Below are 17,998 nucleotides of genomic sequence, written 5' to 3'. Positions count from 1 at the left end.
TCCTCCACTTTACTCTCAGTTATTACAAGATTATCTAGCTTACTGCCAGAGTTGAATACACCTCTGACATTCCCCTTGCTGAATAACTCCTCATGTGTGAATGTCGATGCAAAATATTCATTTAGTTTGTTAGCTATCTGAGCAGGATCATGAACAGTTGAACCATTGATATCTTAATATATTTACACTCATAACATAAAGAAAGAAGATACGCAATCATTCTCTTATTTTTAGATCTAATGTATCACCTATGCAATGACTGAAAGAACTTACAAAAAAGTCCTTGTAATATCAAATAATAATGACAATAGTTCTAGGAACATCACCGTAATCAAATAGCAAAATTTGATTTAGTTTCATTTTTTTTTGTAGAAATAAGAACAAGATAAATATTTACCAGCACAAGAGGTCCTTGTAGTAAGCTTACAGTTGTTTTCCCAAGTTTTAATATAACACTATCAGTCCAAGAAACACCACGATAACCACGATCACTATTTTGAACTTCAATTGAGAAATCTCCACTCTCACAGTCTGCAGCTAATATATAGCGACAAGTACCTTGGAAATGAATTACAGCCCCATCAAAAGTGCGATAATGAGGATCCCCAAATGCTACACAAGTAGCTGGTCCTAAGGTGAGAGAAAAAAAAAAAAATCTTATATTACAGGAATGACAAGTAAATTGATGCTAGTCCTTTTTTCTTCAAATTTTGTGTTTTTTATTATAACATTTTGAAGACTAAATGCACAAGGCATAATACGTCATGGGTTGGAATTAACTATATAATATCGGTGTAAATACACCATAGTTTACCCACAAGTTTAACTACTTATACGTAGTGTAACGCCATCGTTTAGTTAAATACACCATAGTGTATTTAACTACACCATAGTGTATTTAACTACATACAACGGAATTGTTTAGATTTTATCTCATATTGTGGCTACCTTCACGAGATACCACTTCATTGCACTACTTCAAATAAATAATGCTGCTCTAGTAGAGGAGGCTACTGTTATTTATTCTCAGTGGGCACCACCACCCAGATGCGTTTCAGAGCTTATTGGCTAATTCATCAGTGGACGGGCAGGTACCCTTCTAGCCAACAAGCTCTGAAACATGTCTGGGTGGTGATGCCCACTGAGAATAAATAACAGTAGTCTCCTCTACTAGAGAAGTGTTATTTATTTGAATTAGTGCAATATTTGGTATCTCATTGTTGAAGGTAGCCACAATATGAGATAAAATCTAAACAAAATACACTATGGTGTATTTACACCGATATTATAGAGTTAATTTCAATCCATAACGTATTATACCTTGAGCATTTAGTCTTCAAAGTATTATCATTATCGTCACCATTTGGCATCTCTCATATTGTGGAATTAATTTCGCAACCTGCATTACCTGGGCATGTCTGCATTACCAGGGTACCTGCCTGCCTGCCCACCGGCTCCAAAAAAAAAAAAAAAAAAAAAAACGTGTCTGGGTGGTGGTTCCCACCAAGAAAAAATAACCATAGTCTCCTCTATTAGAGAAACATTATTTATTTGAGAGAGAGAGAGAATCACCAAGAAAGAGAAGAATGATGATATCCATCTCAGGACCCTGGTTGTGCCAAGCCCATACTCACCAGATGTGAGCCCCTGGGGTTGAATTGTACTACCTTGAATAAGTAACACTTCAACAGTGGAGAAGACTACTGTTACTTATTCTAGGTGGATACTGCCACCCAGGCGGCACCATTTTGAAGCTTGTTGGTTTCTCATCGGTGGGTGGGCAGGTAATCTGGTTTTGCAATAGTGACAACACAGTTATGAAGTATAACTCCACAATGCCAGATGGCGTGCAATAATATAGACTATAAATATTGAAGGGCAAAGGCCTCATGCTACGTGTTAGAATACCTAACGTATATGTTAGTGCAGTGGCATCAGATTTATTCGTACCCATCTACCAAAGTAGTTAAATTGGCATTGTTTTAATTATATCTCATATTGTGAATGCCTTCACAACGAGTTGCCATGGTATTGTACTACCTTGACCTGATAACGGGTGGTGGTATCCACCAAGAATAAGTAACGGTAGTCTTTTCCACTGGTGAAGTGTTACTTATTTGATGTATTACAAAACTGGGCTGGGCTGGGCTGGACAGGTATTTGGAATGAATGGAGGGGTGAAATGGGAGAGTTTTTTTTTGGCTGATGCTGCATAAGCTTGCTTTCTTGCATCATGTGCCTATGCTAATGCTAAAAGCCATGGGAACTCGTGAAGGCATTCACAATATGAGATATAATTAAAACGATGCCAATTTAACTACTTTGGTAGATGGCTCTGAATAAAACTGATGCCATTGCACTAACTTATACGTTAGCTATACTACCACACAGCATGAGGTTCTTGCCCTAAAATACTTTATAGTCTATATTACTGCACACCATCAGGCATCTGTCATGCTGTGGAGTTATAATTCATAACTGGGTTATTGCTATTACAACACTAGGGTACCTGCCAACCCACCGATGAGAAGCCAAGAAGCTTCGAACACACTCACCAATGAGAGGCTAACAAGTTTTGAAGTTACTGTCCCTTTCATTCTTCTACAGTGTTTCTTTATCTTCTTCTACTCCTACTATTACTTTCTCTCTACTTTTTGCTTTTCTAAGTCTAATGGGAGTAGAGTTATCTTATTGTAAATGCCTTTTACAATAAGTGGCATAATTAAAACAATGCCAATTTAATTACTTTGGCAGATGGCTACGAATGAAACTGATGCCATTGCAGTAACCTATATGTTAGTTTTTCTGTCAAGTAGCATGAGGCTCTTGCCCTGAAATACATTATAGTTCTTTATTATAATTACCATATGCCACAGGCATTTGCTGTATTGGCAAAAAAAAAAAAAAAAAAAAAAAAAAACACCACCAAGTAGATAAAACAGAAATTATATGCTTCCCTCCTCACACAGGTAACTATCCAATTGACTTTTGAATTTATTCACTGTCAGCCCCAACTACCGGTGAGGGAAACTTTTTCCAGCAATCAATGACTCGCTGGCTAAAAGAAAACTTCCTACAATCTAAACATCAACCCCAGTAATTTGAATTTATGACCCTAGTTCTGGAATTATATATTTACAACAGTAAGAATTCCACCCTCATTCATTTTACTAATTCCTCTTAGAGCCCTTATAAACCTCAATCAGTCACCTCTGAAGTGCCTGGTTCCAAGCTCTGTAGTCCACATACTCAGAGTCTTTCCTCGTATGGTTGCCCTTTTGCCAATCTCATCATTCGAGTTTAGATTGGCAAAAGGACGACCACATGAGGAAAGACTCCGAGATGTGGGTTACAAAGCTTATGTTGATGAACTTATATCGCATAGTAGATTAAGTAATTTTTTTTATCAAAATGATACAGTTTAAAGGAATTGAACCACCTCAATGCTTAAACACTTAAACAATTTATGGCTACATTTTGGGAATTAATTGTTTCCTGTCTTCAGGCCTATTAATGTGATCCTGGAGTGGAGTCTCTTGGTCTGGTTATTTAGATAAAAAATTACTTTATCTACTATGTGATATAATAGTGTAATATCCATCAGTTCATTAACATAATAATAAACAAACACATTGGCCCCCCTTTTCCAAGTTTGTATTATTTCTTTAGTTCATATTCTACCACATACCAGTATCTTCAGTTTATATCAAGGATTCTCAATGGGGGTAATAACGCCCCCAGGGGGTGAAAATTGGTTGTTGGGAGGAAAAAAATCATGGGATTACAATGGTTTGTGGTCTTCCAAAGTGCAACTCTACCCACAACATCTTATTCCTTAATATTTAGTTTCTTTCATTGAGTTTTCTTTTCCCCTGATACAATTGATTTTTAGCATATAGGTATATGTATTATATTAGGAGTGAGTGAGAAATTTTGATAAAAGGAAGATAGTGTCTTGATTTAATTCAACCAACTTTTGCTTTTCATTGGCATTAAATGCCTAAGTGCTTCCAGAGGTAATATCTCCGCAATCCTTGGCGTTTGCATCTTTCCAACAGCTGTGACCTTGGCGGCGGTGTGGTTTATTTATTTATTCTTTTGTTTCATTGGTCAATATATGAGGCATGGATGGGAATGAGGAAATGTTTTATCTGTTGTTTCTACTTTCTAAGTGACAATTAATATTGATTTATTGTTTCCTTATGGAAGTTGTTCATTTTTGATCCACAGTGCTTTTGTGAGTGACATAGGCTATGAGAGTTAAATAAAAATAGTTTATATTTTATTATTTAATTCTTTATTCATGTCATTCATATCAAGTGCTGAAAAGAAAACGTGTCGACAGTATCTGGATGAATATCTAGCTTATCATTTTATTGAAAGTCCATTTGACTCAAGACAGCCTATGTGTCTTATGTGTAATAGTTCTTATTCAAATGAGGCTAGAAACCATTAAGACTTTTAGATCACTTAAAAAGGAAACATCCTGATAAAGTTGGTAAACATATAAAAAATTTAAAACAGAATTTTGAGCAATGTAACACTCTTACTTCCTTGTTTAAGAAGAACACACAAACAAATGATGATGGAATGATTGCATCTCATAAAATTACAGAAATCATTGCAAAAACTGGTAGTGCTCATACAATTGCTAAGACTGTTATATGACCCACATTAGAGACTAATTTCAATTGTGATGCATAAAAATCCTTCCAGTATTTTAAAAGCATTGCCGTTGAACAACAATTCAATTCAAAATTGAATTGATGAGATGTCAGCTAACATTGAAGAACAGTTAATTGACAAACTACAACTGAGAAATTTTTCTATTTAGATTGATGAATACACAGATACTGACAATAAGACCCTTCTAAGCATACATTCATTATTTTGATGATGATTATAAATTGCAAGAAGAGATGTTGTTTGTAAAATCTATAAAAACTGACTGTATTGGAGAACCCATTTTTGCTGCTGTAAAAACATGGTTTGATGAAAAACAAGTATCACTGGAAAGTTTGGTATCCAGTATCACTGATGTTGCTACTTCCATGGTTGTAAGACATAAAGGTTTAATAGCCCACCTAAAGGAAGTATGTCCTGAAGTTAGCATCAGCCAAAAAAAAAAAACCTTTCCATTTCACCCATCTATTCACCCCAAATGCTTGTCTAGTTCTGCCTTGAACTTATTTAAGTTTTTGACCTCCACTATAAGATGGAAGTTTGTTCCAACTATCAATCACCCGCTGGCTAAAGGTGAATTTCAGCACATCTATTCTACAATTGTCTTTCCTCAATTTCAATTTATGTTCCCTCAGTTGAGTAACCTGAGCAAGAGGAAGGATCCCACTGAGCTTGCTCAAACCATTCAAGGCCTTATACATCTCAATTAGATCACCTCACAGGTGCCTAGTCTCCAGATGCTGCAATTTGCAGAACTTAAGTGTTTCTTGGTAACAGCAACCCTTTGCTCCACTCTCCAATCTTATTGCCCTTCTCTGTACTCGTTCCAGCAGCTGCTCTACATCCTTCCTAAAATGAGGCTGCCAGACCTGTATACAGTACCCAAGGTGTGGCCTGACCACTGCCTTACACAAGAGGACAATCACTTCCTTATCCCTCCTAGCAAACTTTCTGTATGTGATTGACAAGACATCACGAGTTACTCTTGCAGCCTGTCTACACTGTCAGAAAACTTCATATCTGACTGCACAATTACCGCCAGGTCCCTTTCATTCTCTACCACTGTCAGTGTAGTACCACAGAGTTGATACGTTGCTCTGGGGTTGCTGTTTCCCATATGTAGTACTTTACATTTGTCAATGTTAAACTTCATTTGCCACCTCTCAGCCCATCTGCTCAACCTTTCCAGATCCTGTTGCAGCAGCATAGTGTCAAGTGTCCTTGACAACCCTGCCAACCTTCATATCGTCTGCAAACTTGGACATTAAGCTTGATATACCATCATCAATATCATTTATAAATAGAGAAAACAATAATGGACCCAATACTGAACCCTGAGGGACTCCACTAATAACATTAGTCCACGATGAGCAGTGTCCATTGATTACCACTCACTGTCTTCTCCCCCTCAACCACCCCTTTATCCACAGCAGCAATTTGCCTCTAATGCCACACTGCTCCAATTTGTGCAGCAGTCTTCCATGTGCAACAGTATCAAAAGCCTTTCTAAGATCCAAGTATATAATATCAAAGTTATTCCCTGCATCCAGTTCTTTTGTGACTGCACCATAGTATCCAATCAAATTGGTTAGGCAAGACTTTCCCTTAACAAAACCATGCTGTTTCTGAGATATAACTGAAGTCTTGTCTAGATGATCCTGCAGTGCTTCTTTAACCAGTGCCTCCATTAATTTTCCGGGAACAGAAGTTAAACTCACAGGTCTATAATTACTTGTGTCAGCCTTTGATCCTCCTTTGTGAATTGGGGTCACATTTGCACATCTCCAGTCCATGGGTACCTCCCCTGAGTCCAAGGAAGCTCTCATAATTATGGGTAAGGGTTTGCTTACTTCCTTTGCTGCCTCCTTTAATATAACTGGATAGATCCCATCCGCCCCAGGTGCCTTTCTTGTGTTTATCTTCAACAATTTCTCCTCCACTTTACTCTGTTATTACAAGATTCTCTAGCTTACTGCCAGAGTTTCTTCGTTTCCCCTATTTATTTATAAATCGTGTATGATCGAATTCGTGTAGTGTAAACACATGTTATATGAGGACTGACCGTATCGTGAAAATATAGTAATGTGAACCCAATAACATTGTTTTTTTTTCTTTTTGGTAATTCATTCCAAGACCTGGAACTTGATGCAAAAAACAATTTTGATATCATATATTTGGATTTCAGGAAAGCTTTTGACACTGTTGCGCATGGAAGACTATTGTACAAATTGGAGCAGAATGGTATTAAGGGTAAGTTGCTACAATGGATAAAAGGATGGTTAAGTGCGAGAAGACAGAGGGTGGTAATCAATGGGTGCTGCTCTTCTTGGACTAATGTTATTAGTGGAGTCCCACAGGGTTCGGTGTTAGGTCCACTGTTGTTTTGTATATTTATCAATGATATTGATGAAGGTATATCAGGCTTAATGTCGAAGTTTGCAGATGATACAAAGGTTGGCAGGGTTGTTAATGACAGTAATGGTAGTCTGCTACTGCAACAGGATCTAGATAATTTGGGCAGATGGGCTAAGAAGTGGCAACTGAAGTTTAACCTTGACAAATGCAAAGTACTGCATATGGGTAGAAATAACCCCAGAGAAACATACCAACTGTGTGGTACTACACTTAAGGTGGTAGAAAATGAAAAAGACCTGGGAGTAATTGTGCAGTCAGATATGAAGTTCTCTGAGCAATGCAGACAGGCTGCCAGGGCAGGTCATGGGGTTTTGTCAATGATATATAGGAATTTTGCTAGCAGGGAAAAGGAGGTGATTATCCCTCTGTATAAGGCAATGGTCAGGCCACGCCTTGAGTACTGTGTACAGGTCTGGAGACCTCATTTTAGGAAGGATGTAGATTTACTTGAGCGGGTACAGAGAAGGGCAACAAGATTGGTGAGGGGAATGAAGGGATCCTCTTACCAAGAGAGGCTTAAGTTCTGCAAATTGCAGTGGCTGGAGACAAGGCACCTGCGCGGTGATCTGATTGAGGTATATAAGGCCTTGAATGGATTGAGTACGCTGAATTCTGATGGGATCCTTCCACTTGTTCAGATTACGAACCTAAGGGGGCATAAATTCAAATTAAGAAAAGACAGATGTAGAATAGATGTGCGGAAATTTGCCTTTAGCCAGCGGGTGGTTAATTGCTGGTACAAACTTCCATCTGTCGTTGTGGAAGTTGATAGCTTGAATAAATTTAAGGAGGAACTGGACAGGCATTTGGAGGGAATGGTGTGATTTTTTTTTTTTTTTTTTTGGCTGATGCTGCATAAGCTCATACATTTGCTTTCTTGCATCACATGCCACTACTACTACTACTACTACCTCGGAAGTTGAAATTTTCACTATATAACTAAGCTATTTATCTCTCTAAAAGGTGATTTTTATAATGGAAATTGCAATACACTTTCATCATTATCGCATGTTCCATTATAAGAATCAATTTTGAATGCCTTTGTGATATTTTTCTAAAACACATTTCTGAAGGTAACTACCATAAAACAATAAAAACAATTTCCACTTTCCGGCTGATTGGGCTTTTCTGTTAGTGCAATCTATTATAAATGGGTAGTAAACTCGATCTTATTGCATTTGCGATAATTCCAATAACTGGAATTCTTTGGGTTTTTATTTTACAGTATGATGGTGAAATGGTCTCTTTCACTGAAATCTTCAATCGTGTAATAAACAAATAAATTTTCAGAATCTTCTCTTCATTCCTATTTACTTATTACAAAGGCGAAGGGAAAGAGACCAATGGTGGCAGGGCTAGGAAATGAAACAAAATTGATTTAGAAATGAAGATGACTAATTAAGAAGTACAAAGGAGGACAAAGTTAGTAGTATTAGTAGAGGCATACGATGCAAGAAAGCAAATTTATGCAGTATCAGCAAAAAAAAAAAAAAAAACCCTCCCATTTCACCCCTCCATTCGTTCCAAATGCCTGTCCAGCTTAGCCTTATATTTATTTAGGCTATCAACTTCCACAACAAAAGATGGAAGTCTGTTCCACCAATCAACTACCCGCTGGCTAAAGGCAAATTTCCACACATGTATTCTACAACTGTCTTTCCTGGAATTGAATCTGTGACCCCCTCAGGTTCTTAATCTGAGAATGAGGAAGAATCCCATAAGCCTTCAGCTTGCTGAACCCATTCAAGGCTTTATAGACCTCAATCAGATCACCTCACAGGTGCCAACTCTGCAGGCAATGCAATTTGCAGAACTTAATCCTTTCTTGGTAAGAGCACCCCTTTGTTCCCCTCACCAATCTTGTTGCCCTTCTTTGTACTCATTCTAGCAACTCTACATCCTTTCTAAAATAAGGCCAACAGACCTGTACACATTACTCTAGGTGTGGCCTGACCATTGCCTTGTATAAGGACAATCACCTCACTGTCCCTGCTAGCAAAATTCCTATATATCATTGACAAGACCATGACCTGCCCTGGCAGCCCCTCTGCACTGCTCAGCGAACTTCATATTTGACTGCATTTACCCCGTCCCCAGGTCTTTTTTTTCACTTTCCACTTCCCTGAGTGTAGTACCACACAGTTGGTATGTTTCGCTTCAGTTATTGCTACCCATATCAGTAATTTGTATTTGTCAATGTTAAACTTCAGTTGCGACTTTTCAGCCCATTGGCCCAACTTATCTAGACCCTGTTGGAGTAACATACTGTCTTTACGGTCATTAACAACCCTGCAAACCTTTGTATCATCAACAAACTTGGACATTAAACCTGATATACCTTCATCAATATCATTGATAAATAAACAAATAAAGAATGGGCCCAACACTGAACCCTGGGGAACTCCACTAATAAGATTTGTCCACGAAGTGCAGTGTCCATTGATTACCATTCTGTCGTCTCCCACTCAACCATCCTTTATCCATTGTAGCAACTTACCCTTAATGCCAGACCTCTCCAATTTGTACAGCAGTCTTCCATGTGCAACAGTGTCAAATGCTTTCCTGAAATCCAAGTATATGATATCAAAATTAGTTTTGGCATTCAGTTCCTTTATGACCACATCATAGTATCCAATCAAATTGGTCAGACAAGACCTCCCTTTAGCAAACCCATGCTGTGTCTTAACTATTACTGCAGATTTGTTTAGATGATTCTGCAATGCTTCTTTAACCAGTGATTCAATTATTTTCCCTGGAACACAAGTTAAACTAATAGGTCTATAGTTACCTGTGTCACCTTTTGAACCCTCTTTGTGAATTGGTGATACATTTGCACACCTCCAGTCTATGAGGACCTCCCCTGAGTTCAAGCAAGCTCTCATAATTACGGCTAAGGGTTTGTTTACTTCCTTTGCTGCCTCCTTTAATATAACTGGATATATCCCATCCACCCCAGGTGCCTTCCTTATGCCTTTACCTTCAACAATTTCTCCTCCACTTTGCTCTCAGTTATTACAAAATCACTTAGCTCCCTGTTAGAGTTTGATAAACTTCTGGCACACCCCTCACTGAACAACTCCTCATGTGTGAATGTTGATGCAAAATACTCATTCAGATTATCAGCTACCTGAGCATGATCATCAATAGTCAACCCATCTATGTTAAGTGGTCGAATCTGATTCATCCTTTCCTTCTAGAGTTTACGTCCTTTTCATAAAATTTTGTGTTGATAATGAAGAACAGTATGTGAGGCTTTTTTACATACAGAAGTCAGCTGGCTTTCTAAAAGAAACTGCCTAACAATATTTATAAACCTTTTTGATAAGATAATTAGTTTTTTTAGAAAGCAAAGGAGACATAGATATAGCCAAGGAGATCAGCAAATATAAAAACAGCATATACTATATGGCTTGGATTTCCACCATTCCATTCATCACCAAAAGTTTGTCCAGTTCTTCTTTGAATTTACTTAAGCTATCAACTTCCACAATGACAGATCGAAGTTTGTTCCAGTAATCAACTCCCTGAATGGTGGAAATCCAAGCCATATACTATATGGCTTGGATTTCCACCATTCCATTCATCACCAAAAGTTTGTCCAGTTCTTCTTTGAATTTACTTAAGCTATCAACTTCCACAATGACAGATCGAAGTTTGTTCCAGTAATCAACTCCTTGCTGGGTAAAGGTAAATTTCTGCACATCTACGCTACAACTGTCCTTCCTCAATTTGAATTTATGCCCCCTCAGGTTTGAAATCTGAGCAAGAGGAAGAACCCCATCAGCATTGGGTCTGTTCAACCCATTCAAGGCCTTATGCTAGATTAGATTTTTTTTTTTTTTTTTTTTTTAAGAAGCATTAGCAACTAAGGCCACATTGCTACGGGAATATGCGGTGGTCATTCCCTGACTTTTCCGCATCTTCCGTATTTGGTGGTGACATGCTCGAACCCCAGTCTAATCAAGAAGCGTGTGCTATGCACTTCTGCTCCTTCCCACCTGGCTACGGAGGCGCACAAGGCCTTATGCACCTCAATCAGATCACCTTGCAGGTGCCTGGTCTCCAGATGCTGCAATTTGCAGAAATTAACCTTTCTTGATAAGAGCACAGCTTTGTTTCTCTAAACCAATCTTGCTGCCTTTCTCTGTACTCCTAGTAACTCTACATCCCTCCTAAAATGAGATCTCCAGACCTGTATGCAGTACTCAAGGTTTGGACTGACCACTGCCTTATACAAATGGATAATCACCTCCTTATCCCTGCTAACAGAATTCCTGTATATCGTTGACAAGACCCCATGACATGGTCTGGCAGCATGTCTGCACTACTCAGAAAACTTTGTATCTGACTGCACAAAATACCCCCAGGTCTTTTTCATTCTCCACTACCCCAAGTGTAGTACCATACAGTTCGTACATTTCTCTGGGATTACTGCTACTCATATGCCGTACTTTGCATTTGTCAGTGTTAAACTTCAGTTAGAGAGAGAGAGATAATCTTTAATGCCCTTCACGGCCAAAAAGCCAGGGGTATACATTTTAAAGTTGTCACCTCTCAGCCCATCTGCCCAACATTTCTAGATCCTGTTGCAGTAGCATACGATCATTAACAACCCTACCAACCTTTGTATCATCTGCAACTTGGACATTAAGTTTGATATACCTTCATCATTATCATTGATAAATATACAAAACAATAATGGGACCAATGCTGAACACTTGGAGATTCCACTAATAACATTAGACCACGAAGAGCAGTGTCCATTGATTACCAGTCTGTCTTATCAAAATAAACTATCCTTTTATCCATTGTGGCAACTTGCCCTTAACGCCATACTGCTTCAATTTATACAGTAGTCTTCCATGTGCAACAGTATCAAAAGCTTTCATAAGATCCAAGTATATGATATCAAAATTATTTTTTGCATCCAGTTTCTTTGTGATCACATCATAGTATCCAATCAAATTGGTCAGACAAGACTTCCCCCGAACAAACCCATGCTGTGTTTGAATTATTGCTGCAGTCTTGTCTAGATGATCTTGCAATGCTTCTTTAACCAGCGACACCATTATTATCCCCAGAACAGAAGTTAAACTAAGAGGTCTGTAATTACCAGTGTCATCCTTTGACCCCCCCTTTACAAATTTGGGATATATCTGCACATCTCCAGTCTGTGGGGACCTCTCCGGAGTCCAAGGATGCTCTCATAATTATGGCTAAGGTTTTGCTTACTTCCTTTGCCACCTCTTTTAATATAACTGTATATATCCCATCCACCCCAGGTGCCTTTCTTATGTTTAACTTCAACAATTTCTTTCTCCACTTTGCTCTCAGTTATTATAAAATCATTTAGCTCCCTGTTAGAGTTTAATAAGCTTTCCTGATTTATCACTTTCCTTTTAGAGTTTATATAAGTAAAGAAGTCTTTGCTGTTTTTCATTGCATCCTTTGCCAAGATTTCTCATGATTTGCCTTTGCTTGCTTAACTCCTTTGTGACTTGATTATAGCCTAACTTATATCTATTATAGGCTTCTGTGTTGCCTGGTAATTTATATGAATCCCATGCATTTTCTTCTCTGCGACAAGTCTCATTAGTTCATTTGACATCCATTTAGGCATAAGCCTTGAACAGTATTTCTTAGTTAGTATGAAAAGCCAAGATTAATTTCTTAAATTAATTTCATATTGGAGGAAGCTGCTGACGAGGTTACTAGTGACGGTCGTGTTCCAAGCCGCTAAGTGGATTTTTCTTATTTATTGATTTGAAATTATTGTTTTTCTAAAACTTTTGATTTAAATTTAGTAGTATAACATTATTTTGTGATTTTTTGATTAATTTGGTGTATTTATTCTTTACTCGGCCTTGTAAAAGTATCGGTAAGGGTTTCCACGTGTTCGTAACTACCGCTACCGTTATTAACTTTCCCGCCATTGTGATACCGTACTAGATATACCGTAGGTTATATACCGTACTAGATAGCGTTAGTTGAACTTCGTTAGAAGTTAAATTGTACGTTTAAATAAATACATATAACGACTTAGATTACAAACGTAATATAATTAATAACATAACATAATTAATTAATAAATTAATAGAATCATGACTCAGACCAGAGCAGCAAAGCAAAAGGCTCAAGCTAATGGAAGTGCTGTGGCTCAGAGCAGAACTGAGGGGGGCAGTTGTCCTCTGACTCACAGCCTTATAAAATGCACTGTTTGCTTGATGTTTGCAGAGCAATCGGGTACGGAACATGATACTGCCAAAGGGGATGTCTTTGTGTGTGCGCAATGCAAGGAGTGTATCGATATCAGGCAACAACTCGGCGTTCTTTTGGGCCTATATGAGAGCTTGAAGGACAGGGTGGATGCCCTCGAAGAAACTAAATTGAGGGGCCCATCAAGCTCTCAGCTGCCCACATCAACGCCAGAGCTTGCACTTGGGCATCGCGTGACACAGAGACAACCCCCAAGGCAGAATGCGCTGGTCCCAAAGGAACTAGTAGTTGTTGGTGACTCTATTGTCAGGGAAACGGGGAACATGCTTTGTAAAAAAGATAGGTGGAACAGGACCAGGCTATGTCTGCCAGGGGCAAAGGTTGATGACGTTGTAGAGCGAATATCATCTTTTAAGGGCACAAAAGGTGATATAGTTGTACACGTTGGCACTAATAATATTAAGAGTAGGAGACCGGCAGAATTACTTAACAAGTACAGGTCACTGTTGAACAAAAGCCGAGAATTAGGGTTGAATTTGAAAGTGTCTGCAATTCTGCCCAGACACGATAGGAGGGAGTATATGATGAGAGCCTTGTCGATCAATTCGGCCCTGGAAAGATTGTGCAAGGCTCAAGGGGTAGAATTTTTTTCAGCCTGGACTGTACTTGTTAACAGGAGAGATTGCTTCTACAGGGATGGGATACACTTAAATAGAAAGGGTGCAAGAATATTTGCTGATGCTATCGAGGCAGTGTTAGGTGGGTCGGAAAACTGCTAGCTTGGGGGGAGACAAAGACCAATAGATTGACAGTAGCCACTGGCAGAGGTGAAAGAGATTCTTGCACTGCTTCTATTAGAATGAGCAGAAGCCTGAAAAACAAGATGCATGGTATTTCAGAGACTGCTGGGAGCCATTGTGGTACAAGTAAACACATGGGTTGTGTTAGGGTAGCTAAGAATAGAAACAGGTGCAGGTATACTTGCATGTACACCAATGCTAGGAGTTTAGTAAATAAATTTGATGAATTTGAGGTATTGCTCAAAACATCGAAGGCAGATATTGTTGGGATATCAGAGACGTGGTGTCACACAGATATAAGGGATGCGGAACTGCAATTTGGGGAGTACAACGTCTACAGAAAGGATAGACAGGATAGGAAGGGGGGAGGTGTTATGCTATTAGTTAAGAAACACATAAAAACCAAGGAAGTGAAGCCAGTCGACATCGCTGGACAGTGCAGTGTGGAGTCAGTTTGGTGTGACATAAACATTGGGAGATCAAAATTGAGAGTAGGAGTGTGCTATAGGCCTAATGACTCTGATGAGTATAATAAGGAACTGTACAGGGAAATAGAGTGGGCCAGTAAATCAGAGTGTCTTATAATGGGAGATTTTAATTTCCCAGATATTGACTGGAATTTGGGGGCTGGATACTCACACACTAGCAGGGCTTTTGTGGATTTATTGGATGATTGTTTTCTACATCAGCATGTTCAGGAGGCAACTAGAGGGAGTAATACTCTTGATTTGATTATCAGCAGTGATTCTTCATGCATTAAGAATCTGCAGATAAATGAACCACTAGGTGGCAGTGATCACAGTGTGCTGAAGTGGGATTTACTCAAAGAGGTAACTACCATTAGGGGTAAAGGGAAGGGTTATTGCTTCCGTAAAGGCGACTACGATGGACTGAGACAGTATTTAAATTCTATACAGTGGGACCAACTGATGATGTTACCAACAGCAAATTCAAAATGGGAAGCATTCAAAGAACTTATCTTGGAAGCTACTAGGCTTTACATACCAACTAAGAAATATTGTTCAAGGTTTAGGCCAAAATGGATGTCAGATGAACTAATGAGGCATATGGCAGAGAAGAAAAATGCATGGGATACTTACAAATTAACACATGACACAGAAGCCTATGATAGATACAAGTTGATATGCAACTAAGTTACAAAGGAGGTTAGGCAGGCGAAGGCAGATTACGAGAAATCCTTGGCAAGGGATGCAAAGAAAAACAGCAAAGAGTTCTTTACTTATGTAAACTCTAGAAGGAAAGGGATGAATCAGATTGGTCCACTTGATATTGATGGGTCAAGTGTTGATGATCCTGCTCAGGTGGCTAACAAACTAAATGAATATTTTGCATCGACATTCACACATGAGGAGTTATTCAGCGAGGGGAATGCCAGAGGTGTATTCAACTCTAGCAGTAAGTTACAGAATCTTGAAATAACTGGGAGTAAAGTGGAGGAGAAACTGTTGAAGATAAACACAAGAAAGGCACCCGGGGTGGATGGGATCTATCCAGTTATATTAAAGGAGGCAGCAAAGGAAGTAAGCAAACCCCTAGCCATAATTATGAGAGCTTCTTTGGACTCAGGGGAGGTACCCATAGACTGGAAAAGTGCAAATGTGACCCCAATTCACAAAGGAGGATCAAAGGCTGACACAAGTAATTATAGACCTGTGAGCTTGACTTCTGTTCCAGGAAAATTAATGGAGGCACTGGTTAAAGACGCACTGCAGGCACATTTAGACAAGACTTCAGTTATAGCTCAGACACAGCATGGTTTTGTTAAGGGGAAGTCTTGCCTGACCAACTTGATTGGATACTATGATGCAGTCACAAAAGAACTGGATGCAGGGAATAACTTTGATATTATATACTTGGATCTTAGAAAGGCTTTTGATACTGTTGCACATGCAAGACTGCTACACAAATTGGAGCAGTGTGACATTGGAGGCAAATTGCTGCTATGGATAAAGGGGTGGTTGAGGGGGAGAAGACAGAGAGTGGTAATCAATGGACACTGCTCATCGTGGACTGATGTTATTAGTGGAGTCCCTCAGGGCTCAGTGTTGGGTCCATTATTGTTTTCTGTATTTATAAATGATATTGATGATGGTATATCGGGATTAATGTCCAAGTTTGCAGACGATACAAAGGTTGGCAGGGTTGTCAAGGACACTACTGACACTATGCTTCTGCAACAGGATCTGGAAAGGTTGAGCAGATGGGCTGAGAGGTGGCAAATGAAGTTTAACATTGACAAATGTAAAGTACTACACATGGGAAACAGCAACCCCAGAGCAACGTATCAACTCTATGGTACAACGCTGACAGTGGTAGAGAATGAAAGGGACTTGGGGGTGGTTGTGCAGGCAGATATGAAGTTCTCTGAGCAGTGCAGACGGGCTGCAAGAGTAGCTCATGGAGTATTGTCAATGATATACAGGAATTTTTCCAGCAGGGATAAGGAGGTGATTATTCCATTGTATAAGGCGATGGTCAGGCCACACCTAGAGTAATGTATACAGGTCTGGAGGCCTCATTTCAAGAAGGATGTAGAGCTGCTGGAACGAGTACAGAGAAGGGCAACAAGATTAGTGAATGGAACAAAGGGGTGCTCTTACGAAGAAAGGCTTAAGTTTTGCAAATTACAGTGTCTGGAGACTAGGCACCAGCGAGGTGATCTGATAGAGGTGTATAAAGCCTTGAATGGTTTAAGCATGCTCAATGCTGATGGGATTCTTTCTCTAGCTCAGAATAATCACCTGAGAGGGCATAAATTCAAATTGAGGAAAGACAGATGTAGGATAGACGTGCGGAAATTTGCCTTCAGCCAGCGGGTGGTTGGTTTGTGGAACAGACTTCCATCCCTTGTGGTGGAGGTTGATAGCCTAAATAAGTGTAAGGCTCAGCTGGACAGGTATTTTGAACGAACAGAGGGGTGAAGTGGAAGTGGTTTTTTTTTTTTTTTTTTGGCTGATGCTGCATAAGCTTGCTTTCTTGCATCAAATGCCTCTACTAATGCTAATGCTAATGCTAATGCTAAATGCTTCCCATTTAGAATTTGCTGTTGGTAACATCATCAGTTGGTCCCACTATATAGAACTTAAAAAACCCCTAAGACCACTGCAGTCACCTTTATGAAAGCAAAAATCTTCTTTAAACCTTGAGGGTAGTTATTTCTTTAAGTAAATATGAAATAAATACACAGTCGTCACTGCCATATAGTGGTTCTTTTACCTGCAGATGCTTAATGGTTCCAGCAATTAACCACCCGCTGGCTAAAGGCAAATTTCCACACATCTTTTCTACATCTCTCTTTCCTCAATTTGAATTTATGCCTCCTTAGGTTAGTAATCTGAACAAGTGGAAGAATCCCATCAGAAATCAGCATGCTCATCCCATTCAAGGTCTTATACACCTCAATCAGATCACCTTGCAGGTGCCTAGTCTCCAGCCAGTGCAATTTGCAGAATTTAAGCCTCTCTTGGTAAGAGGATCCCTTCATTCCCCTCACCAATCTTGTTGCCCTTCTCTGTACATGCTCAAGCAAATCTACATCCTTCCTAAAACAAGGCCTCCAGACCTGTACGCAGTACTCGAGGTGTGGCCTGACCAATTGCCTTATACAAAGCTATAATCACCTCCTTGTCTCTGCAAACAAAATTCCTATATATTCCTATATACACTTATACAGAGGGACAATCACCTCATTTTTCCTGCTAGCAAAATCCTGTATATCATTGACAAAACCATTTTTTTTTTTTTTTTGTTAGTTGGCGCATTGGCTTCTGTGGCCATAATGCACCTCCCAAAGTTTTTGCATTTTACTCTGATCCAAGCCCGAGGCGGGATTCGAACCCATGACCTTTGAGTTGCTAGGCAGG

General features: G+C 39.2%; 1 protein-coding gene across 3 annotated transcripts in view; it reads right to left on the bottom strand.

The window, feature by feature from the left end:
* The window catches only part of LOC150080448 (kielin/chordin-like protein), a 1,054,752-nt gene that overhangs the window by 77,928 nt on the left and 958,826 nt on the right, over positions 1-17,998 (bottom strand). For all 3 annotated transcript variants that reach the window (XM_090381408.1, XM_090381409.1, XM_090381410.1), the window contains one exon: positions 398-630. In XM_090381408.1, the coding sequence (XP_090237534.1) occupies positions 398-630 (233 nt within the window). The remainder of the gene's footprint in view (positions 1-397; positions 631-17,998) is intronic.

This window comes from Mastigoproctus giganteus, chromosome 9 (genome assembly GCF_048544385.1).
Source record: "Mastigoproctus giganteus isolate SK-2022 chromosome 9, ASM4854438v1, whole genome shotgun sequence".
Lineage (NCBI taxonomy): Eukaryota > Metazoa > Arthropoda > Arachnida > Uropygi > Thelyphonidae > Mastigoproctus > Mastigoproctus giganteus.
The sequence above is the reverse complement of the archived record's forward strand: the minus strand, read 5'-3'. Positions and strand labels throughout refer to the sequence as shown.